This window comes from Nicotiana attenuata, unplaced genomic scaffold (genome assembly GCF_001879085.1).
Source record: "Nicotiana attenuata strain UT unplaced genomic scaffold, NIATTr2, whole genome shotgun sequence".
NCBI classification, from domain to species: Eukaryota; Viridiplantae; Streptophyta; class Magnoliopsida; order Solanales; family Solanaceae; genus Nicotiana; species Nicotiana attenuata.
The window spans coordinates 117,927-145,246 of record NW_017672180.1 but is presented as its reverse complement, the minus strand read 5'-3'; the positions used below and the strand labels follow the sequence as shown (position 1 = coordinate 145,246).

The following is a 27,320-nucleotide window of genomic DNA, read 5'->3' as shown; positions in this document are numbered from 1 at the left end:
TCCTAAAATTAATTGGATTATAAGGCTAATATCTAAAATACCGATTATGTCCTTTTATTATGAGTTATTATGCTTAATATTATAAGGTTATTTTTGTAAACCGATATTGTATTCATGCTTTTATAATAATATATATATATATAGTCCCTAAAGTTTACAAGTTTGAGCACTTTTAGTCCACCTTAACCGAATCAAAAAGTTCTACAAAAAAATTAATGGAACACCACGTTAAACATGATAAACAACTACATTGCTATTGATCTTTAACGGAAGAGTTAGTCTTCAATTAAGGAACTTCTAACAACTACATTGCTATTGATCTTTAACGGAAAGAGCTAGTCTTCAACTAAGGAACTTCTATTGTCATCGCTTATAAAGTATTCATCATTCTTTATTTTCCACATCATATTTCAAAAAGACATTTCTGAAAATTTGAAGAACACATTCTTATATATTCGATTAAACATCCATAGTTTATGGAACTTCACGATTGAATGGAGAAAATGGAGTAGCAGAGGAGCTCTCAAAGTCATTGTTACCACCTTTGCCGTAGCCACCTCGTCCTACTTTAATTCCCCCGGCGAAATCATCCCCTAATTTTTATACAATAAAATATTCTTGAATTATTGATCAATTAGAAATTTTTGAGATTAGATATAACCCTTTGGATGAAATGTTTTGCCAAATTTCTTTTGGTGTTTGAGAGTATGGCTACCATGATATGATTGTTAACTTTATAGAGATTAAAAACATAAAATATTGATTAAAAGAATATTGGAGATAAAAAAGAAAGGTTAGACTAAACGAGCCTGAATTGAGATAATAATAAGCAACCAAGATCATGTATATATATTAGAAGAGCAAGATTTATTCATAGGAGCCTAAATTTACAATCTCTGTGTGAATTTGAAAGAAAAATAAATTAAAAACAACAAACAAAATGAAGATTCAAGGTCCTCATAACAAATAAAAACTAAATTATCACACCGTTTAAAAGTCACATTTCACCAAAGATTGACATCAAAAGATGGCTGGGGAGAGGGAGTGACAAGTTAAGCCAAACCAATTTGTATTTAATTGGAGTCTAAAGCTATAGAAGACCGTCAATTCTTAATGGAAGCTATGTGGTTATGTTAGAGTGGACCATAAGTGCTCACATTTGCATATATAAAGGGACTGTTATTGCTCAGTGTTATATGAGGAGGATAGAAATAAAGCGACCAAAATTTTAAGGGTCAATTTGAGTTAAAAACACACATTAAAAAACTAGAAAATATCTTCCTTTACAAAGTACTACACAAGTTTTAATAGTACAACGCTTATTTCCAGATAGGCATAAAAAAACCCTAATCTGAGAAAGTTCGCTAAGGTTTCTGTCAAAACCTAACCAGCACTTCTTCACCGGCGGAACAACGAGCCTTCGGCCGTCCGTCAGAGAACGTCACCTCAAATGGACTTCGATGAGTACGATTATCTGGAGAAGACTGTAGAAGAGCCCAACGGCGGTCCTTCTACAAAGAGCAAAGACAACAACAACAGCAGCGCCGAGAAGGAGAAGAGCGAGAAAGCCTATCGCCGAAGGGAGAGAGACGGGAGCGAGGAATACGCCGCCGAAGACGACAATAGAGATCGCCGGAGCAGCAAAAGGTCTCGCGGCGACGGCGAAAAGGATAAGGAGAGAGATAAAGATAGAGATAGGGAAAGGGAAAGGTCGTCGAGGCATCGGAGCAGGGAGCGAGAATCGGAGAGAGACAGAGAGAGAAGCTCAAAGGACCGAGACCGCGAACGTGACAGAGAGAAGAGGGAGAAGGAGAAGGAGAAGGAGAAGGAGAAAGAGAGGGAGAAGGAACGAGAGAGGGAGAGGAAGAGTAGAGATCGGGATAGGGAGAGAGATAAGGAACGGGAGAAGGAGAAGGATAGAGAGAGGGAGAGGTCAAGGAGGAGCCGGAGTCGCTCCAGGATTGAACGAGAGCGAGAGAAGGAGCTGTCAAGAGACGTCGAGCGTGAACGTGACTTTGAATCACGAGACAGCAGGTGACACTCTTTGCATTTATCTTATGTTAATGCATATCAATTTTTTTCAGTTTATTACAAAAGGATTAGTGTTTGTTGATAGTAATTATCAGTTCAAGTTGTAGTGTTTGGAGAATACTTTCTGATGTACATCAATGTGGCTATCAGCTACAACTATATAGCCGTTAATGTAGTGACACAGTATTTGCATCTTATCTTCTTAATTTTTCAATTTGACTTTGTAGAATTGCTAGGTGCCACTATTTATCTTTTGTCCTAGTTATTGATGTCTTTTGGTTCCTTTCAACGTCACCAGACACGTCCTTGATAAAAAAATTTAGGCTTGTCTGTTGACTACTGTTGTGACCTAAAAAACTGAAAAATCAGGTTATGGCTCAGTTTAACTATGTGTTTGAACACGCTCTGCTGAGTGTTTTTGAGTTCTAGTGGATTCAAACGGAAGAGACTTTTTGAAATAGTCTAAATGCGTAAAAGAGTGTGAGTTTATCCATATAGGATGTAATATTCTGACTTGGGTTGAAATCGTAGATGGATTATTTGCACATCTTAATGGGCTAACAATGCGGAAACCCTTCAAGGCTTGATTGAAGAAGTGGCTTATTCCCACATGTATTGAGTTTGATAAGGTCTGTTAAGTTCCTTTTTGGCCTTTGAGATTATCACTCACTCTTGAATCCTTCCAATGTTTTTGCATTGATGGATTTAAGGTTATTTTTTCTTACATCTGTGAGATGTTGACAAATGATGTATTGGATTTCTAGGTTGGCAACGCATATGGTGTGAGGCTGTATCAGTTTTCAACCTTTTCTTCTGTATCGAGACGAAAATGCATTAACTCTTTATGTGATTGTTTTTGTGAAAGCAGGGAAAAGTCTCAAAATTTTGGTGCTGGACAGCGAATAATGTCACAACACCTACTGCATTCATGTTCTTAACTTGAAGTTTATACTTGGAGATGCTTCAAAAGTTCAAATTATCTTTCTAGAATATGCTCCATTTGTACTTGTTTTCTTTTTAAATGGGAATGATGTGTGTCACTGGAGGTTAGAATTCTAGTTGCTTCTGTTTAGATATAAAGATAAAACTCGTTTTGGGTCCTGGAGCATTTATAGGGAGAGGCAATGTTATATTCAGATAAACAAGTAGACAAATGAAGTTAGCATTTTCAACTAGCCTGTCCAAAAACTTATAGGAGCTTTCTGACTTTTATCCGCATTTTTCTTGAAAGGGCTTGCCTTGATGATCTTTCCTGCTGCAGGAGCTACTCTATCTAATCGATAAAGATGAATCATTTTGCACAGCGAGGGAGATTTTAGAGGATGATGATTCATCATGTCCTAATATAATTTGTTGCATGTTCATGTATTTATGCAAGTTTGGTTAAACTTGGTTTATAGTAGTTGATTGTGTTCAAATGTAGCAGGTGCAATAATGTAAATGAAAATCCTCTCCCTTCCACATGTAACTTAAGATTTATAAACAGAGCCTCATACTTTTCTTTACTATCCTTGAAATTAATGCGATATAAAGGTTGGTTTGCTTCAATATGTTCTGTGGATTGTGAAATAGGGAAGCGAGGGTCTGCACTAACTCTCTAGCCGGTTAACGAGGTCACGTTTAGATACTTTTTTGCTATGATCTTGTGCCATACATATTCTCATTATGGTCTGAGTCATTTATACAGGAGATTCAAGGAGAAGAAAGAAAAAATTGAACCAGAAGCTGATCCAGAAAGGGACCAGAGAACTGTTTTTGCTTACCAGGTAGGTTCGATGTCTTTGTTTCTGCCTTGTTTATCGCCATACGTGAGCATTTCACACTAGGTGATTTAGATGATCAATAGGTTCATTCGCTGATTTATTTGGTCTGAACTTTTTATAGATGCCCCTGAAGGCAACTGAAAGGGATGTGTATGAGTTCTTCTCACAAGCAGGAAAGGTTAGTTCATTTGGTCCGCCTTTTGCTTCATGCTACATAAACTATGCTTCTGGACAACTTCTGGTTTTTATTATCAATGTGTGCTGGTTTACATTTGTCTTAGAATTTCATTTTCTTGTGGTCCTCTAGAATTGATATGATACTTAATGTTTAGGAGCAAAAAATTGATTTGTGTTGTTCGCTTGACCCTACTTCCGTATACTATTAATGCATGCTGTATGCTTCTCCTTGCTGTTGCAGTAACTGCTTCTCTGCCTTCTGTATCAGGTAGCTTAATTACTTTCTCATGTCTCAAGATTCTATACTTGATTGGATGCACAATGTAGTCTGATCAGGTTATAACTGATGATTTTATGCATGACCTATTGCAGGTTTTGTGGTGTTTATAGTATGAGTACCAAAAGGGCCACTAAATTCAATTTATCTATTTCTTTTGACATTCATTTCTACATTTCTAGGTGAGGGATGTGCGGTTAATCATGGACCGGAATTCAAGGCGATCTAAAGGAGTTGGGTATGTCTTTAATCAAATTCTTTACCCTGCAAATTTTGCGTGTTACTCCCTCCATTTCATTTTAAATGAGGTACTTTCCTTTTTAGTTTGTTCCAAAATAAAAATCACATTTCTAAATTTGAAAATAATTCAACTTTAAACTCTTCCTTTTACCCTTTTTGCCCTTAATGAGAAGCTTTTATAGCCATACAAATGGCATGGCCCCACAAACTTTTTACCCCTTAAGCTTTTAAGACAACAACTTTCAAAAGTCTTCTTTTTTTTTTCTTAAACTCCGTGCCGAGTCAAACTACCTCAAACAATATGAAACGGAGGGAGTATTTCTTTTCTTTTTTCTTTCTTAAGTAAATGTGCATCTTGCTTCTGCTTTGTACTCCTAAAGTCTCAAGGATTACGATAGTGCCAATTCCGTTTTGAATGTTAACCATGTGATGTAGCATTGGGGCATACTACGCCTCTTAATTCAAACTAAAGTGTTGTCTATCTACCATGGTGGTTAATAAAGTTGCTGCTTTGAAGCCAGACTGTATTCTTGATTTGTTCCTTTGACTTCTGTGTGGTCTCTGTTACTCTCAGATGGTAGAAAAACTGTGTTTCTCATATAGGTTTTTGCTTTTTTCTTTGTTTTTAAAGATTTCCCTTTTGGTTTGTTCTATGATTTCTGGTGGCCAACACATTGCCAGTCCCAAGTCCGGCAAGAGAGGAAGGTTGTTGATTTGGAATAAAATAGGTCCAAGCATAACGAAATGGAAAATGGGGATTTATGCCGATTCAAGTTGGGGATTGAGCCGTTGTTGTTAACATGCATTTCTGACTTCCCTTAAAATCATTATAGTGGCGGAGTAAAGGTTATTTGAATTGTATTTGTAAAGGGAAAAGGGTTATCTAGAGTGTCAAGTACTGTGAATTTTAGTTGAGTTGAATCTCAAGATTGCATCATTTGAAGTTTAGTTATGAGATATGGTCTGTAAATAATATACCAATTGTAAACGTAGTTTTATATTAAAAATAATAATACACCAACTATAAACATAGTAAGATGCCAATCAGTACAAATTGTCCTGAGAGTATTTAAAGTTCTTTTTTTGAATATGAAATGTTAAACCATATGCTTGCAAATGCATATACTTGAGTGCTACTGATATGTGCCTGTGGGACCTACCCGTATGTGTTTTTACCTCTGCTGAATCTAAGAGGTTTCTTGCTTACCTTTTTTCTTGTTGGGAATTCCAGATATAGTTTTAATCTTATTGACATTGGTTATATATTGTTGTTCTAGGGCCTCGTACTAACATTGCTAGGGATGTCATGTCCTTTCCCTGGATGTCTTCTGTCACAAACCAGTAGATTTCTTTATGCTTCTCAGCTTTGCCACGATGTGGTCTAAGTACCTGATCTATGCTGTTATTTCAGTTGTGTTAATAACTTATTGATATCTGTGCAGGTACATTGAGTTTTATGATGCAATGTCAGTGCCAATGGCTATTGCTTTATCCGGTCGCTTGCTTTTTGGCCAACCAGTCATGGTAAAACCTTCTGAAGCTGAAAAAAACCTTGTTCAGTCAACTGCGTCTGGTGGTGGATCAGGGTTGGCAGGGCCAAATGCTGCCTCAGAGAGAAAACTTTATGTGGGAAATCTCCATTTCAACATGACAGAGTTACAGCTTAGACAGGTAACAAGATTGACGTCTTTATCTGCGTACAGTAACAAAAGCACTAGGATAGACACTTGTTATATGCAATGCATAATGGTGGAGGCTTAAATGCGCATATTCTGTGATGTTGATCTACCTTAACTTGTAGAATAACTGTCAAGACATCTTAGGGCTCTTTGCTTCTTATAAATGATAAATTAAGTATCTGGTACAGACACCGATGTATGCGTTACTTTGTTTTTTTTAGTTGGGTATGCGTTACCTTGTTTTTTTTAGTTGGGTATGCGTTACTTTGTTTTTTCAGCATGTATGATTGACTTTTCCGATGTCCTGAGACCGATCTCTGACTAAGCTTTTATTCTGTTTCTAATTGTATTCCATTATGTCTGGTGTGTTCAGATTTTTGAAGCCTTTGGGCCCGTGGAGCTTGTGCAATTACCTACAGATCCTGAAACAGGGCATTGTAAGGGTTTTGGATTTGTCCAAGTAAGTATTTAGCAGAATGCAATGTTTCTCTTCAATATATTTATCGTTATTTTATTTCATTTAATAACGCCTTTATGTTTCAACTTGGGTTCATCTTAGTTTGCTCAACTCGAACATGCAAAGGCAGCTCAAAGCTTGAATGGCAAGCTTGAAATTGCGGGTCGCACCATCAAGGTATGTCTCTGTAGACCTTGCTTCTTTAAATACTGTTGGATGGCAGTATTACGGAGCCTTGACTAGCCTTTTTGGTTCAATGCAGGTTTCATCCGTTACTGAACATGTCGGAGTACAAGATGCTGGAGCTAAAACTGCAGATTTTGATGATGATGAAGGAGGTGGCTTGGTGAGTATGCTCTTAAATCATTATATTGGAGGACTTTGCATGCCATCTTTTCCCTCAAGTAGGTTAGATACTTCGGAAATTATGAGTATGATAGTGGTGGTAAAAGGCCGATCCATATGTTCTCATTTGACAGGCTACCTGTTAGACATAACCAGAGAAAAGTGATGTTCTAGTTTACTGCATTATCATTATAGCTTCTAGTCTCTCTCTCTCTCTCTCACGGCCGATCCATGTGTTCTCATTTGACAGGAGCTTTCTGTTAGACATAACCGGAGAAAAGTGATGTGCTAGTTTACTGCATTATCATTATAGCTTCTAGTCTCTCTCTCTCTCTCTCTCTCTCTCTCTCTCTCTCTCTCTCTCTCTCTCTTTCTTTTTTTCGGGGGGGGGGGGTGCGGGGGAGGAGAAGCTGGCAGTTGTACAAGTCAAAACCCTGGAAGGTTTTAACAGGACCAGCCACTCCTATGTTATTGAAATATTTGAGTTCTTCGATTGTTTTCGGTGGAAATGTAAAAGAAAACCGAATCAAACCAAAGTAAACCGACATAATATCCGACACTCTTTTGACTCGGTTTGGTTTTCAATTAAAAATCGACAACATTTGGTTTGGTTAAGTATTCATGGAAAGAGCATAACCAAACCGAGTATTATAAATATATTATTTATTAAATTTTTATGGTGATAAATATTTGTTTTATAAATCTACTTTATATATTTTTAACCAAAAAAGTTGTATAGACATACTCATGGTGTGCTTTGTAGAGTTTTCATATCAGTCTATATATTATAGTTATTTAAGAATGATTTATTTACTGTCTTAATCATTAAGATTAGATAGATTTGGAAACATTTATGGATGCAAGGTTGTTTTTTGATCTACGAAAGTGAATAATTGTCATGTCTCTTGGTGGAATTTCTCACATCTAGATGCTTTAATACATAATAGGTTTATCCTTTTGTTCAATTCTTGCTAAGCATATACCGACGTATTAGAAATTGTGTCTTTAGCTCTAGTAACAATGAAATGAATTTGTATTTCATGTGAAAATAAACAGAAAACCCAACTAAACCGAAAAAGCGACTATTTGTTTTGGTTAGTTCTATATTTAACAAATTGATGTAGTTGGTTTTGGTTTCCGTTTAGATGAAAACCGAACCAAATTGAAACTGAACCATGAACACGCCCTACTGAGCATAACACTGAAGGTCAATGTTGAAAAGATTATAACATGGAGCCATTATCAAGGCTAGGACGTTGTGCTTTGACTTCCTTTATTCATTTGGTTTATGTTGTTTCCATTGAGTGATATCATATTCTCCTAGGAAAATTCTTTTTTTTGTGTTGGAATATTGTAAAGCAGAATTCTGTGCGAGTGTTATTTCTTGTTTTTTACATACTCTAGGAAACAATATATTAGCTGTTCCTGAATTTTTTTAGTTCTTAAAGAAACTATTCTTGCTGAACTATTTAGAAGAAGCTCTTTTCATTTTGGGATGTTGGAAAGCGTTTGGCATCGGCATCGGCGTTCTAGAGAGTTCATATTTTTTACTATTTGAATTTTAAACGTTGATGTGATGTTTGCAATACCAAACTGACTTTTGATCGTCATTTTTATATTCTTATGCTACCTCTAGTGTAATATGCACGAGTCAAATTAATATTTTATAATGTCTAGTCAAATACTATCATATAAAAGTACAATAGAAATCCTCAGGGGTTGGCCTGGTGGCAATTGACTTGAGCCTTGGGTTGCTCCCTTTCAAGGTCTCAAGTTCGAAACCCACTGGGTGCAAACAATTTCTGAGGGCCATCGGACTGGGTAAAACCTGAATTAACCGTGGTGCACTTGCGGGAAACTCCTTGCCGAGGGCCTGTGCACCCCCGGGATTAGTCGGGGCTCTAAGAGACTCGGACACCCGGTGCAAATAAAAAAAAAGTACAATAGAGGAAGTGCTATATAAGCTCTTCAACATTATGCATGATATAGTTTTTGTGACCAGAAGTTTGTGTTGAGCATGTGCAAAAGCTGAACGATTTATGATATGGGATCACTCTTCATTCTTTCTAATACCGCTGTGTAAAACAAAATTAGGTTACCTAAGTGCACACTCGGCAAATACTCCCTTTCAGCTAGTTGATCCCATTTTTGACTAAAAACCACCCCCAAAGCAGCTCAGTAGCAGTGATCTGATTTGATCCATCCTAGGAAGTAGAAGTATTAGAAAGCTGAACTTGTATTTCTTTAGGCTAATTCATTCTGAAGCTTCTCAGGAAGCAATAGGCTCATTTTGTTCATAACACGATAACTAATGGGAAGTCTTCCTTTCCTCTTTCTTTCTCTTTAAATTGACGAAAATTTGTATTTTATTTTTTCTTCTTCTTTTTGGTAAATCTGAATATACTTGCAAATTAGTAATCTGATGAATTCATTCTCTCTGATATTATATAGACAGAGAAGGGAAAGAACTGTCAGAAGAAAACTTTAGGTTGCTAATTGTTGCCAGCTCTATTATTAAATGCATAACTCATATGAATCATTTGTCTACATTCCAGGCATTAAATGCTCAGTCAAGGGCCATGCTTATGGCAAAGTTGGACCGCAGCGGTGTTGCTTCAAGGTTTGTCCAGATTTCTCCTGCTCTTTGGGGAGTTCTTGTCATTCCCCCCTTTTCCCCCGGGGGGGGAGGGGGGGTTGTTTGTTGTAGCCATGTTTCATGTCCCAAACTTAATGCTCAAATTTTCCTCTACAGTGTGGCGGGTACCCTTGGAGTTCCTGCACTTAATGGAGCAGCTCCAGCTCAGATGAGCATGCCCCCCATAGGTGGGGCAACAGCTTTTCCGAATATGCTCGCAACGCAAGTCATTGCTGCCATGGCTCCTGAACCCATTGGAATTCCCAGCGAGTGTTTGTTATTAAAAAATATGTTTGATCCTGCAACCGAGGTTCGTGTCCCCGTAGAATTTCATATTTAACAGTACATTTTTGACCATCAAGGCTAGGGAGGTGCATATCTTATTCTCTATTTTTTTTTCAATAATATTAATCTTTCTAGTATGTGCTGCAGACGGATCCAGAATTTGATTTGGATATCAAAGATGATGTAAAGGAGGAGTGTTCCAAGTATGGCAGGGTCAAGCACATCCATGTGGACAAGTATGTGGTTAATTTATTTGGTGTCAAATTTTGAGCTCTTTTGACTTGTAAAATGCATTGATACCTTTGCCTGGCACTTCCTCTAGTTTGGTTTGTGAGAATTTCTGGGTAGGTTTTTCCTTTTGCTCTTCTTGGCAGCACAGAGATGCTGTCCCAGTTGCTTTTGGTTTTAAAAAGAACAAGGAAAAGACCAAAGTCGCTTTTGGCAGTCAAGCTAAACTACGCCATGTTCTGGTCCCTCTGATAAGGCTTCAAATATGATTGTGAAATGACCTATTGATTTAAAAGTGGCCTGTGCTTCATTCCTGTTAGACAAATCTCTCTCAAATACCATCCTCTAATAAACAGCTATTCCAGTTGGCTGCTTACTATTAAATTAACGATATTTTTTTCAGCTGTTGATTCTTGAAGTATCTTTTGGCAGGAATAGCTCCGGTTACGTATACTTGCGGTTTGATAGCGTCGAAGGTGCATCTCGTGCTCAACAAGCTATGCACAAGAGATGGTTTGCAGGCAGATCGATTTCAGCCATCTTCTTGGTAAATGTCTTGAGTTCTCCAAGCATTTTTGTGTCCTTATCTCTTTCTTCCAATGGATAAACGGTTCATGAATTTTTTTTTGTGGGGTTGGGTTGGGTTGGGTTGGCTGAACGCTTCCCTGAAGCATGAATATGCCTACCAGAACTTGTTAATTCCCTGGAGCATAACAAATCATTTCTTCTTTTCGCTCACCCTTTTCTCCCTATATAAGATGGGGTAAAGTGTTTTTAGTTATATATGTTATATGACGTTTTTTTGCCTAGCTCTTGTTTAAGTTCTGGCTGAGCTTTTCCTTACATGAAACACAGTTTGATTTTCTGAATGTATTTTTCCTGTTCTTGCAGCAACCTTATGAATATGATGCGAAGTTCAAAGGTACAGGCTGAAAGGTTTCAGACGGGGGGCTATCTATGATCTCTGAAGACTACTGATTTGTTTATTAGTAATTGCAAAAACTGCAGCCTGATTTTGTATTTAATTTCATATCTTAGTGATACCAAAAACTACTAAACGGTACTGTATAAGCCGACATATGAGGTTATAGATGTGAGCTTTTGGCCAATATTGTCCCTTATCTTTGAGGGTAGATCTATTTTGGTCCCTTAAATATAATCGTGAGCATATTCAGTCCCTTAAGTATGTTAAAGTGGAGCACCTTTAGTCTCAATGATAGAACCTTTAGTCTCAATGATAGAATCTGTCGAAGATCAGTTACGGGGTTGTTTTCGGCACAGTGTCTTTTTAATTTGCTTATCAAAAATATTTTATAAACCAACACTCACTAATTTGGGCTGATAAATTTAAGATTTTAATGTTCGAACTTTTACTTCTAAAATTTCGGTTGATTTTCCCAAAAAGAAAAGTTAAAATTTGAAAAAATAGAGCTGCCAAGATCACTTCTAGGCATATTATTGAAGCAAACGGATAAATAGAATGTGTTATCAGTTTTTGCCCGTGTTAGAAATTATTTACATCTGGTAGCCGAAAAAGAAAATAAAATTTGTATAATTTTTGAATATAAACATACAAATGTGTGTGTGTGTGTGTGTATATATACACATACACAAAATAATATACAAATTTTATACATTTTATCGGCTATTATTTTTATAGCGGCTATACAGTGTCATTTTTCTGATTGAACTTTTTTTAGAAGATATTATCTAAAAATGAGGAATTGAAGTGATAATTTGTGTTATCCAATAAAGGAAGAGGAAACGTTTTGCTTCAGAGCAGAAGATTTGCTTCATGAATCAGAGTTGGTTAACACCGTTAGTCTTTGAATATATTCTATTAGTGAGACTAAAGGTGCTCCACTTTAGCTTACTTAATGGACTAAATATGTTAAGGGTTATATTTGAGGGATCAAAATAGATTTACCCTAAAAGATAAGAGACAATATTCGTCAAAAATTCTTATAGATGTTATTGAGGGAGAGTTCTGTAATTTAACAGAGTATTCTCATTTTTGTTAACAATTATACTTGGGGGCTGGGGCCCTATCTTCTTTTCAATTAACGGAGGTCTGAATCAATGTTTCAGAGTAACTCATTGTGTGTTTTCTTTATAAAATTATTTGATTTTGATTCATTCATATCTTTTTACATTCCTTAATGTATGTTAATTTGTAAAATCATTAGAATGTTTACTTCGTTATAAATAGAATTTTATTTATGGTGAATGTCTATATTTAGAGAGATTCTAGGGTTCATTGCTTGGTGGCTAAGTCACCCTCTCCCTATAAATAGAGGGTTCTATTCTATTGTAATTCATCCCAAAATCAATAAGAATTCTCTCTCTCTACTTTTCTCTATAATACTCTTCTTCTTCTTTTATTGTTTCATAACACGTTATCAGTACGAGACTCTAACCAATTGAGTAGAAGCTTTGGGATTGAGCATAATGATTGTCAATTGTTCCATGTACTTTATTCATGATTAAATTCTGGATTTGAGGTAAGTATTTTACCGTATTTTTCTCTTTTATTCTATGCTTTGATTTTAAATACAAGCAAAGACAACAAGTTTGATTATAACTCTAATGGAGTTTGTAAGAAATTATAACCACCTGAAGTGGTAAAATTTCTATGTCTTGCCATGATCAAAGTCATGTATGATCGTGAGCAGAAGAAGTGAAAACCCGTCTCATTGAATTTGCTCCATTCTCATTCCCTTAAGAGAATGTGATAGCAATATGTGATAAGTCTGAAAGAAGACAAAATTATTACCGTGAAGGTATCAATGGATGTGGACGTGGCAATAGACGAAATTATAATCGTCATCATTGTGATAATGAGAATAATAAGGATTCTCAAAATAAGCCTTCACTCTGTGAAATTGATGTTTGTCATCGATTTGACATAAGATTTCGTAAAGCACATACAGATGACTATGGTCCATTCATGATGTGAATGTGAAAACATCTGATTTATGAATACATATTCATTCTTGGAAGAATATGACTGTGCTACAGTGGTAGTGAATATACCACACTCACCTCTAAAAGGAGGTTTGAGATGATATAAGAAAACATTGTCATTATTATGGCATGAATGGTCATTGGTCAAGTACCTATTGTACGCCAAAATATTTTGGCACTGTGATTATTAAAAGACAACAGTAATGCAAGAAACAGATCTTGCATATAATTTTGACCATAACCATAATGGTATAACTTTCTTTTTAAAAGAGATATTCACCATATAGATGTTGATTAATATGTGGTAGTACCAAATTAATTGAGAGATCTGGAAGAGCCAATTATACTATTTTGGAGAAAATTGATTATCAATAAGACGTTGTGTTGTAGTAAGTCTCAAAGAAACTTATTCAGTTTCCAAAGTATACGCGAAAGCGATTGATTATATTGAGATTATAAATAAAGGAAAGATTTAATATCTTCTATTACTACAACTTGTAGCGGGGTAATATGTATGTGAAAAGCTACCCGCTTTATTCTCCAATTTGTACTACACAAATAAAAGAATGCCACAATAAAGAAGTTTATTGATATAAAAACCCATATCATAATAAACTTGGAGTTTATTGATAATTGCACACGTCATGGTGTAAATCTGAAGTTTATCAATATTGATAATTTATTCAATTGGCATAATTGGTTTACCCATATCAATTTAAGTATGATGTGCAAAAATAAAAGAGAATTCACATGGGTAAATATTAAAGAACTAGAAAGTTCTTTAAGAATTCTCTTATGTTGCATGTTCTCATTAATTAATAGATACCAACTAAAATTGGGATTGAATCCCATGAATACTGGAAATATCAAAGGTGAATATTGGCCCATTCACCTGCCATGTATACCACATAAGATGCATCTATGAGATGGTTGCATGTGCGATTATTATTAACCCGCAACATGGTGTTTGCGAGGTGACTTGCTCAATAATTTGATTTAGAGCATAATTTACAGATTTTCTATTCAAGAAGTTCATCTTGATAAGTTGGTTTACATCACAGTTGATTTAGCAAAATAATTTATTGAGTGCCTCCACTTAATAGCTAAACTATTGCTTATGAGAACAAAGTTATCTATATCAGTTTGATATACGTCCATATACGAAAGTATATTATTTTCTCCCCTCACAAGTGGTTCATGGTCAGGAACCAAATAATTCCATATTATTATTATTGATTTGCGGTGTATATTTTGATTAACACCATAAAGCACAAAGATGAGTTCTCAAAGTTGAGGAAACAAGTTAGTTTTTCTAACATGAGGGGGAGACATGATAAACAATTGAGAAAAAGTTACGTGGAATGAATTATCATTTGTTCATATAGATCCTCGAATAAGATAATATGAACTTGAAGTTCATAAAAAGATAATTCATGTGCAATATATTGCAAAGCATGCCAGACGCATTTGCTGACCCAAAGAAAGTAACTATATTCTCATTGCAAATGCTCATATTAAGTCCTAGAAGGACAAAGTCTACGGTACGCTTATAGCATACAGACAAATCGGTTTCAAATAAAACTTCTTGATAAAGAAGATGAGCAAATGATCAAAATGATCATAATAAAGGAGGCAAGTGATCTAGAAGATCACATGACATAACACTTCATAAAATCTCATGAGAGATTCAGGTACCTGAATATATGAATGAAGAGATCTCTATGTTATGTCTTTATGAAGAAAAAAAAGAAGGTTGGAACCAATATAAAATATTCGTTGACGACATCTATGATACCGCTAAATATATATATGAGGATCTTAAGTTTGGAGAAACAATTTCGAATAGAATTGGTTTCATACGAAAGACATGTAGTTTTGAACATGTAGTTCAAATACTTGAAAGTATAAGTCAATGGTATGTGCAATCAGTTTTCGATATATGTCTAGCATGACATGAAAACTTGATATGCATCTAAAATCTATTATATGGCTTATATAACTTAACAATCCTTGAAGGATTTAAATTGCTTAAAGCATATAGAATTCATGGTCATGAAGTACTACATCCTCAATGCAATTTGTGCACAAATGTATCTTGCTATAACTATATGCATGATAATATGATAGCAAGAGTTTTCACCTCTATGCGAAGATATTGAACTGACGATTCCAACAAGATCATATGAAGACAATTCATCTCTATCAAGAATGATGATTTCAAGGTGCAATATATTCATTCAAGTTAATATGGCTGATTTGTTTATCAAATATCTACCAAAGATCTTTTGAATATGGTGCACAAGATTGTAATGCAAATGCTTAAGGATGTCAAGTGATGCTCTCATGAGGGGGAGTTAATACGCGTTGTACTCTTTTTCCCTTACAAGGTTTTGTCCCACTGGGTTTTCCTTGCAAGGTTTTTAATGAGGCAACCAAAAGGCGTATTGTAGATATGTGTACTCTTTTTCCTTCTCTAGAGTTTTTCTCCCACTGGATTTTATTTTAGTTAAGGTTTTAACGAGGCACATTATCTGTTGAATAGACATTCAAGGGGGAGTGTTATAAATAGAATTTTATTTATGGTGAATGTCTATATTTAGAGAGATTCTAGGGTTAAGTCACCCTCTCCCTATAAATAGAGGGTTCTATTCTATTGTAATTCATCCCAAAATCAATAAGAATTCTCTCTCTACTTTTCTCTGCAATACTCTTCTTCTTTTATTGTTTCATAACATACTTACAGATTTTAATCTTAAAAGGCAAGAAGGCCTGACTGCTTCCTAATTTTGCGCCGATTTTAAGGCCGGCCACCAAACTCAGATTTCCCTTTTTGACATCTTCAACGTAACGCCCTTATTAACGTCGATATATCTGTTTTCATAACTTAACCTGCTTCTCGTGTTTTTCCATCCAACTTTTCCAATTGTACTACTTTTTTCTACTTCAAATGATGTTGGTTGTGAGTAGGGCTGGCAAAAATGGTTAAAAAATAATAATTGTTCACCCATGTTATTTATTAAAATATAGGTTGGATAATGAATTTTTTAAGAACCGGTCAAATATGGATAAGAATCATATTATCTACTTAGAAAATAGATAACTAATAGGTTTATCTTTTACGTTTGTAAAACCTCAAATTGGGGTTTCTCAAGTTTGGGAGACTAGTAATTCTCCTAAAATTGATCATATTCAAGAAACCATGTATAATTTATCCGATGGTTAACCTATTTTTTTTATCCATATTAAATATGGGTTGGATCGGATAATTTACCGTTTTGTGTTACCCATTTTTTATTCGCCCATATCCCCCCCTCCCCCCCTGCCACCCCTAGTTATGAGCATGTGGTGACCTCATACGAAAAGAAAAGAAAAAGTATTCATTGGGGCTTTTACCAAAATAAAGATTTTTTTCCTTTCTTATATAATATTTGAAACTTATATACTTACTAAATTTGTCCAAATTTTGTATATACCTACCCTAAACAAGTTGCTTATCTATCTATCTATATTATTATAAAAGCACGAATATAATGTTGGTCTACAAAAATAACCTTATAATATTAAAAATAATAACTCACAATAAAAGGTCATAACCGAAATTCTACCTCTTAGTCATGTAATCCTATTAGTTTTAAGACATACTTCTTACGGAAATCCCAGACATTAGCTATACAATTCTATTACTTTTAGGATCCTATTCCTAATTCTTAAAACCTGAAAACTTTTTGCTAAATCAATTTATTTGTAAATATGCTGGTTTGATAATATAGTTAAAGAAAGTTTGTGAATTTAAGGAAACTTACTGGGAATTAACCGAGAAAAAAAAGGCTAACCATTACGTAGTCTACTAATCAACAAATTTGGTTTACGTTTAAAGTCCAAATCCTAATATCAATTGGAAACAACATATATAACTTATTTTCTGTTTGAGAATTGCCACATTGCCATGTAATTCTATTATTTTTTATGAATTCTATGTGCCACATTGCCACATAGACATGTAATCCTTTTACTTTTAGGACATATTTCTTTAAAAAAAAAAAATCATATTACTAATTTAATTGGAACATATTAAATTGTACGAATCCATTTAAAAAAAAAAAAGAAGAGCTAAATACTTCTACATATTAGTTTTTAGCTTTGGTCCTGGTGCAATAATACATGATGAAATTCAAAAATAACCAGATTTACAAGTAGTAATTGAAAAATACCAACAGTTTCAAAAATAATTGAAATTTAGCCACTTTTTATGTAAAGATAAATTTGAACGAAAATACTGTTCAAAATTCGGAAAATATTCCAGCATAATATACTGGAGTTCCAGTATAATATATTGGACTACAACCATAATATACTTGTCCAACATAATATGTTGGAAGTTCATACACAGGTGTTCCAATCTCCAGTATATTATGCTGGAACTTTCCATGTGTTGGAGTTCCAGCATAATATGATGGAAGCTCATACACAGGTACACCAATCTTCAGTATATTATGCTGGAACTTTCGTGTTGCAATAAAATTGTGACTATTTTTCAATGACTTTGCAAATGCTGACTATTTTTCAGTTACCAATCCAAAAACTGGCTAGCCCCTGCTATTTTCACAAAAATATAATATCAAAATTCTGCAAACATTTTAATGCTACAAACCTTTGAAAGGTATTATTTCTTTCTATGTTATACTCTTTTTATTGTACTTATCAACCAAGTTTTCTTGCTTTAGCTTATGTATTCATATGTTATTCCTAAGATTAAAATTAACCGTGTAGGTAATATATTCCTCAATTGTTAGTTTTTTCCTCAATTTTATCAACTACATTATTTTTCAAAGAATTTATTCAAGATGATTCATATAAATAGTTATTGGATATATATATTCAATAGATAGTTTTATTCAATCTATCAACATGAGATCAAACTATTTTTGTCTCTTTCCTACTTGGCTTAAATATTATATTATTTAGTTATTTCCTGATTTGTGTTCACCTATTAATTAAGTCAGTTATTAATGTTCTATCCGTTTTATTAAAGTGATGTACTAGATTAGGCCGTCAGGCCTTTATAAATCATTTGGGTCTGTTTTAAGAAGCACGTTTTAGGAAGTTTAGTCCTTTACTTTATCTTAAAATAAAGGGATACATAATTTTTTAATTTGTCTTAAAATATTTAATGATATCATAAATGGCTCATGTACAATTGTACATGTAAAAGATTTCAAAACAAGTTTACGTCTTTTTCAAATGCATAAAACCATCATAAATAGCTTATTTATAATTGTGAATTAAAAAACTTTAAATTTTCGAATGTGTAAAACCCAATATATTTACTTTTATTTATATACATGATTTATATTCTAGATTCAATGCACAAATAATAAACTATATATATAGAGATGTTCCATGGTATTCCTCTTGAAAAAGATGCTACAAGAAAGGTATATGATGAAAATAAAATTGCTAATTGCAAGGAAGAAAAACATATAAATTTTTTTTTTGTTCAATGACAAATGATGTTACACTCTTTGATGCTATAAAATACTTGCTAGGCTGTAATGTTAAAGAGTATACCAATTAATTTCTAAAAAGTTATCATCTTTCAATTTTATTTATAATATACTAAACATATAATTTGATGACAAATTGGATCTTCGGCCAACAATAAGGACAAATATAGCATTGAGTGATTTCTTATTTCGTGTTAGAAATGAAAAAGAGTATACAATAAAAGATGATTTGGTCCTTCTTCCAGAACCATTGATTATCAAGCCCATTGACGATATTGGTTGTGAAAATCTCTTAACAAGGAAAATATTCCATCACTAAGTGAAAATGGAAGTTGTGCAAAGTACATAACACTAAGTTTCTAATTCCTTTTGACAGTTAAAGGCCTTTAGTTTTCTTTTACGTGGTTTTGGTTTATTTTGTGGCTTCATGGTGCATTAGCTTTTTCTTTTTTAATTGGTAGGTAATTTTAACTGGAGTTGAATATATTATTATTAATTTAAAATAAACTTTCACTGTGTACATGTACTTTTGAAGCAAAATACATTCATGTTACTGAGAAACTTAATTTCGTCAAATAGCTTATGCAATGGTATTAGAATGGTATGTAGAAGTTTTGACAACACCGTTATACATGCAGAAATCATGATATGTCAATGTACTTTCAAGCTTGCGTTCATCCTTAGAATTCAACTTTCACATCCAGAAAATTTATCGAACGTTTGTGTTTTGCAGTGACAATAAAAAAGCACAAGGACAAATAATTTCAAATATTGAACTGTATGTGCGGCAACATATTTTCTCATACTAACAATTATATGATGCACTTTTAAAAGGAACATCAATATTCACAAAAATGTTCTGGTCATGACGGAGCACCATAGCATATGAAGGGAACATATATAAAGAACCTGCAAAAATGATCAATTTTTGCAGGTTCAAATGACAATATTCGATCATTTTGAATTCACGTCTTATGCTAATGTAATGATCTTTTTGGCATTTAAATTATTGTTGTATTGTATATACTTCTCTCATTACTTAAATTTTGTGTTCTTTCATAAAAATAATTTCCTAAACCATTATGTGCAACTTTTAACGTGCAACGCATGTTCATAGAGACTAGTATTATTATAAAAGCATGAATATAATGTTGGTTTACCAAAATAACCTTTTATTAATTAGTTATATTTGTAACATAAATGTACAAAAATGTAAAAGCACTTTATTATTAGTTGCAGAGTCCAAATCGAAATGTCAAATTAATAAATATAGGGGTTCTTTTTTATTTTTTCATTCAAGTTCTAATAGCAACGAGAAAGGATTCGTCTATTACAATTTTAATCTGTTGTTACTTATTTTAGTTTAGGAAGTACTTGAACTTATGGAAAACACCAGAGTGCATGTAGTTGGAATAGCCAGCACCATATTTTCACAGAGAAGTCCCAGCAGAACGAAAAAATATCTTGCTTATGCATATTAGTTTCTTCAGTAAGCTCCTTCCATGCTACTTAATCAAATTTTGAATATTGTCATTAAACATGAAAATATCCCCTCAAAATTAAAAGGAAGAAAATCTTCTAGAAACCCCCAACTACACAAAAGGGTTAATATAGATGCTCTAGATTAAACTAACACCATGACATGTTTACATGACTCATTCTTTCTTAATTTCAATCCAACTCCTTAAATTTAATGTGTTGTTATACTGCTTGCTGGATTTTGTTGAATTCAGCCCTCCTTGGAATAGTACGTTGATGATAGAAGCTCTCTATAACTCTATTGTAGTAATAATATGGAATTTGCGTGTGCTTCTAATTCTAATTCCTTATATTGTTCAACGAGAATACAATATAATGTCCTGCCAGGTGTTGAAGTTCTAAAGTTATACGCGGAGTCATCATTGTTAAATTTTTCCTTTTCCGTGTAGTCATTATTAATTAATTTCTCTTTTTCCTTGTAGTTTAATTTTGTGTGTCTCCGGTAAGTGAGTTCTTATGCATGCTCTTTAAGGTAGCAGCAGTATTATGTGTAAAATCAGTTCAACATGCGGGTTACACTCTATTCTTTTGTTATGTTCTTTTTTGACCTTTGGTGTTGAGTTAAATTGGTTTACATTCATCCCAATAATCTTTTCTTTTTTTATTATCTATCTATATCAGTGTCCCGTGACACCGCTTGGGTCCATGTAAATCCGCCCCTGATCTATATATCTATCTATCTGGAAATAGTACATATTAAGATGTAAAATTATTATAGTAGAATAAGTAAAAATTATATATAGCTTCTACGTTAAGAAGAGATGTAATTGAGCTCAAATATGGTTTGAAAAAAAAATACTAACTCATATATAGCTTAGGGATGTCGAAGTTCCATACCATATACCAATTAATACCTATTCTCCACAAGGATTTACGTGTTCCATATGGAGTATTAGTTCTTAAAAAAAATATTATTTTATTATTTTTAATCGTACATATAAGAGGAGTCGAACTAGGATAAGCCAAAAGATAATTTTTTTATTAGAAAAGAAAGAATTCCAGGAAAATAGTAGTAATTGTGTAGGAAGGCAGAAAGTCTTGAATTAAAAGACTGCAAGCGAAAGCCAACGGAGATGAGATTATAAACGACATGAGGGTGAATTAGAGCATGACTTGTGAATTTGTTCAAGATTTTAATTGTGTGTTAACCGGGCACATTAAGAATGAAAGAGCATGATTCAAGGATAAGGACTGAAGCTTCGTATCATCAAGTACTTGGTTAATATTCTCGCACGAGACGTTTCTCCTTCTTTTATTCTTTCACTAAATTACTTCCTAATGATGATTTTTAGATACTTGGTGAGCAAAATTTAATTTATATGTATGTTACGCTATTTCGTTGAAGGTCAGAGGCCTCTTTTTCCTCCTTTTAAGTTCAAACTATATCAATTGTCTTATATATCCTTTGCTATTTGCTTCTCTATGGTTAGTTTTCGTTTTTATTACTTAATAGATATGGGTAAAAAATAATATGGAAGAAGGAAAGAAAATTGGTCTCTCATGATAAAACAAACTCGCATAACTGCAAGAAGTATGAAACAATTTGTTATAAAATAATTAGGAGTAATTTTTATTTATAGGTATTGAAACCCATTATTCAACTGTATGAGGTTCTCTTTAACATATGAAATAGTAATTAGGACTACAAATTTTATAAGCATACTCTTCAGAATACATGCTGATCAAATAGTAACACTATCCAAATTATCTATTTAAAAAAATAGTTAAATTCTTAAAGGCCGTAATATAGAGTCATCACTTAATTATAATTGTAGGTATGTTGCCATCTGTAGTAGTGGTAAATCACTAAATCAGGGGACGGAGCCAGTCCTTCGACTACGGGTTCAGCCGAACCCAGTAGCTTTAGTCCAAACCTTATTATTGTCTTAAGAAATTTATTGAATATGCTAANTTGTGCCAAAGATGAACTTAAGCTATGTATAAGAACAATATAAACGTTATTTAATCCATTAAAAATCACTTATATAAGGTAACTTAGCCAAAATAACTTAACTGATACGACATGTTATATCAAACTAACACTGTGTTACGCTACCCGTGTATATAATTTGTTCAAAAAAAAAAAAATATCACATTAAGTTTAACAACCTTGATACCATTAGATATATTTTTATATGGTATTTTGAGTAGAACATTTTTATAAAATAGTTTGTAAAATAATATGATTTTATATAGTTATTACTATTACTACTTTCGAATATGTTTTAAATTATACACATAATATGAGAAAAGTTTATGAGATTTTCTTTATTGTAAAGATAGAAATTATTTTCGCACAAGGAAAAAAGGCTATTATTTTTTTACCATTTTAAGAATTAAGCGTACGAATTTTTTTGCTCTTTATATGAGATTAGGAAAATTAGAAGTTGAGAAAATATATGTATTTTTACATGGATGTTCTAATAAAATAATAGTGTATGTATTTATTTTATATGATACCAAATGACCATGATAGTAAATTATATAAAGTGTATTAAAACTAAGTAGTATTTTAAGTAAGTTGAGATGATTCTTAATCTTGCGGGTAATTGATTAACTATGGGGTAACGGAACATTACCTAATCTATATCTATCTATATCTATATCCATCTATATCTATATCTATCTATATTATTATAAAAGCATGAATATAATGTTGGTTTACCAAAATAACCTTTTATTAATTAGTTATATTTGTAACATAAATGTACAAAAACGTAAAGGCACTTTATTATTAGTTGCAGAGTCCAAATCGAAATGTCAAATTAATAAATATAGGGGTTCTTTTTTATTTTTTCATTCAAGTTCTAATAGCAACGAGAAAGGATTCGTCTATTACAATTTTAATCTGTTGTTACTTATTTTAGTTTAGGAAGTACTTGAACTTATGAAAAACGCCAGAGTGCATGTAATTGGAATAGGCAGCACCATATTTTCACAGAGAAGTCCCAGCAGAACGAATAAATATCTTGCTTATGCATATTAGTTTCTTCAGTAAGCTCCTTCCATGCTACTTAATCAAATTTTGAATATTGTCATTAAACATGAAAATATCCCCTCAAAATTAAAAGGAAGAAAATCTTCTAGAAACCCCCAACTACACAAAAGGGTTAATATAGATGCTCTAGATTAAACTAACACCATGACATGTTTACATGACTCATTCTTTCTTAATTTCAATCCAACTCCTTAAATTTAATGTGTTGTTATACTGCTTGCTGGATTTTGTTGAATTCAGCCCTCCTTGGAATAGTACGTTGATGATAGAAGCTCTCTATAACTCTATTGTAGTAATAATATGGAATTTGCGTGTGCTTCTAATTAGGTGTTGAAGTTCTAAAGTTATGCGCGGAGTCATCATTGTTAAATTTTTCCTTTTTCGTGTAGTCATTATTAATTAATTTCTCTTTTTCCTTGTAGTTTAATTTTGTGTGTCTCCGGTAAGTGAGTTCTTATGCATGCTCTTTAAGGTAGCAGCAGTATTATGTGTAAAATCAGTTCAACATGCGGGTTACACTCTATTCTTTTGTTATGTTCTTTTTTGACCTTTGGTGTTGAGTTAAATTGGTTTACATTCATCCCAATAATCTTTTCTTTTTTTATTATCTATCTATATCAGTGTCCCGTGACACCGCTTGAGTCCGTGTAAATCCGCCCCTGATCTATATATCTATCTATCTATCTATCTATCTGGAAATAGTACATATTAAGATGTAAAATTATTATAGTAGAATAAGTAAAAATTATATATAGCTTCTACGTTAAGAAGAGATGTAATTGAGCTCAAATATGGTTTGAAAAAAAAATACTAACTCATATATAGCTTAGGGATGTCGAAGTTTCATACCATATACCAATTAATACCTATTCTCCACAAGGATTTACGTGTTCCATATGGAGTATTAGTTCTTAAAAAAAAATATTATTTTATTATTTTTAATCGTACATATAAGAGGAGTCGAACTAGGATAAGCCAAAAGATAATTTTTTTATTAGAAAAGAAAGAATTTCAGGAAAATAGTAGTAATTGTGTAGGAAGGCAGAAAGTTTTGAATTAAAAGACTGCAAGCGAAAGCCAACGGAGATGAGATTATAAACGACATGAGGGTGAATTAGAGCATGACTTGTGAATTTGTTCAAGATTTTAATTGTGTGTTAACCGGGCACATTAAGAATGAGCATGATTCAAGGATAAGGACCGAAGCTTCGTATCATCAAGTACTTGGTTAATATTCTCGCACGAGACGTTTCTCCTTCTTTTATTCTTTCACTAAATTACTTCCTAATGATGATTTTTAGATACTTGGTGAGCAAAATTTAATTTATATGTATGTTACGCTATTTCGTTCAAGGTCAGAGGCCTTTTTTTCCTCCTTTTAGGTTCAAACTATATCAATTGTCTTATATATCCTTTGCTATTTGCTTCTCTGTGGTTAGTTTTCGTTTTTATTACTTAATAGATATGGGTAAAAAATAATATGGAAGAAGGAAAGAAAATTGGTCTCTCATGATAAAACAAACTCGCATAACTGCAAGAAGTATGAAACAATTTGTTATAAAATAATTAGGAGTAATTTTTATTTATAGGTATTGAAACCCATTATTCAACTGTATGAGGTTCTCTTTAACATATGAAATAGTAATTAGGACTACAAATTTTATAAGCATACTCTTCAGAATATATGCTGATCAAATAGTAACACTATCCAAATTATATATTTAAAAAAATAGTTAAATTCTTAAAGGCCGTAATATAGAGTCATCACTTAATTATAATTGTAGGTATGTTGCCATCTGTAGTAGTGGTAAATCACTAAATCAGGGGACGGAGCCAGTCCTTCGGCTACTGGGTTACCCAGTAGCTTTAGTCCAAACCTTATTATTGTCTTAAGAAATTTATTGAATATGCAAAAAATTATTAATTTAGAACTCAGTAACTTGAAAGAACTAGAATTCTGAACCTATAATTTTCAAATTCTAGCTCCTCCTCGAACTAAAATGCTAAAGTGACGGAAAATTTGGTGAGTTTTCAAATCCTATTATAAGAAGATTCTAACTATGAGAACAAATTTATCCAATTCTAGGTGGTGGAAATTTTGGTCGTTTGTACAAATTAAAGTAATGTGGACGATTATTGTTTTAGCTACTAATATTGTTGCACTTGAATATTGGATGAAGAATTGCCGTTGCTATTATGTTTGGAAGCTTCTGTAATATTTTATAGGAATTTTTACATTCCTATCCCACATAGGAAACCTTTTTACCCTACATATTTAAGGTATGAGTAAATTACATTTAGTATACCAAATTACCATTTCTATACCATAATTCAAATTAGTGATATAATTAAGGGGGCATTTATATTAGGCATAATTATAGGACCGTATATTCCAACTTTCTCTTTCCTTTCATTTATATTAGGCATAATTATAAGACTGTATACTATTACTTAGAATTCAGATCTTAGCTTAGGACTTTCTTTTCTCCACGAAAACGGCATCAGCAGTTGCACAAGCAACCATTCCTTTCACGTAGGAATTTTTTAGATTTCGTTTCTATAGTTTATTAACAACATTTTCTAGGCAAAATTTTTTCTATATTAGTACATTTTCATAATTTTATTTTTATAGAAGTGGATTTTAAAAATCAGTGATTTTTTGTGGATTTGTTTACACTTTCTTAATCGATGTTCGTCCATTGTTGTATTTTAGTATGGGTAGGAAGCATGTTGCACGTATATCGTGGCGTCGTATAGATAATCCTTCTTCAAGCCAAGCAGGTATTAAATCGATTGCATAAATTATATAAATTTTGTAGCTTTTTATCATAATTTTTAGATGTTTACCTCCAAGTTCTATGTAATATTTGTATATAACTGTCAGTTGAATATAAATTACACAACAAAAAATAAGAAATAAATACTCCAATCGTAGAAATGTGTTATCCACAAATAATCTGCAAATTGTCTACAAAATTTTACAAAAACTACAAATTAACTACATTTAACCTACATTATAACTACAATCTGGAAACAATTTACACATGGAAGTTCTTCAAGTTGGAATTGGCCACAACTACATTTCTTGTTTTCTAGACACACAATGTACTGCTTCACACCATCCAACACAGTATGTATATGATCTGTTGAAGCCCTCACCTACATTTTCAGAACAAACACAAAGAAAAAAAAATTACAATATTAAAAATATAGTATCTACAATATATCTACATTTTATCTACAATTTATCTACAAATTAACTACAAACTACAAGTAAACTACAATTTGCCTACAATTTATCTTCAATCTGGAGACACTGTTTATTAAAATATTTTTTTCCTGCACCAAATAAAGAACTTGTAGTCAAATTATAGATATATGTAGTAAATTTGTAGATAATATCATAAAATTAAAATTCTAAGCATTTTCGAACTACACAAACCTGCATTCTCATCTACCACAATGGCATCAACTTCAAAATCTCTAAATCTGCCATAGTTATCCCAATTCCCATTCGATTTTAGCATTATTGGGATTTTTGACATGATTTCGTGTAGTTGAGAGAAAAAAAGATGAAGAACAGATATACGTTCGACAATTTGAGTACTGAGGACGACGAAGAACAATTTTAAATTCTACAATTTGTATTGCGTTGTTGAAGCTTCTGAAGCTCTGCGTTGTTTTTGAATTGTAGTGAAAGAGAGAATTACGCAGCAATCAGATCTCTTTCCGTTTCAAATTTTGAATTTAATGTGGAAAGAATCAAACGCAGATTTTGTGCCTTTTTTTTCGCGCGTTTTAAATGACAGAATCTGCCTAATTATGGATTGGTATATAAATTGTAGTTAAAGTGTGGACTGGGCGGGTAATTAACAAATTATGCACATTTTTGATAATAAGGTTTCATATATGGTATAGTTAGAAAAAAATCCCTATTTTATAAGTTATATTTGTTTGTTATTTCTTAATTGTAACCTATTGATTGGACTTTATAGTAGGACAAAATATTATTTTAATATGTAAAATTTTACAATGTTCTTGCAGGACACTAGATGTAACATATATTTTAGTGGAGTAATACTTTTTGTGAATGAGAATAGATTAATAAAGCTATGGGAACATTTTTTACACCATTTTGTTTTACTTCCAGTGTCATATTCAAGTTCATTAAATTACTTCAAAAAGATAATTACATTAA

At 32.9% G+C, this 27,320-nt stretch overlaps 1 protein-coding gene across 1 annotated transcript; it reads left to right on the top strand.

Annotated features, from left to right (window-relative positions):
- The first annotated feature begins 1,306 nt into the window (after positions 1-1,306).
- Positions 1,307-11,331, top strand: LOC109212184 (RNA-binding protein 39). The gene is made up of 13 exons (XM_019375811.1): positions 1,307-2,034; positions 3,719-3,797; positions 3,916-3,972; positions 4,431-4,486; positions 5,931-6,159; positions 6,541-6,627; positions 6,727-6,801; positions 6,887-6,970; positions 9,525-9,589; positions 9,722-9,914; positions 10,037-10,125; positions 10,550-10,664; positions 11,009-11,331. Exons 1-13 carry the CDS (start codon positions 1,451-1,453, stop codon positions 11,048-11,050), a joined length of 1,755 nt encoding a protein of 584 aa, XP_019231356.1. The 5' UTR covers positions 1,307-1,450; the 3' UTR covers positions 11,051-11,331.
- Positions 11,332-27,320: the final 15,989 nt, after the last annotated feature.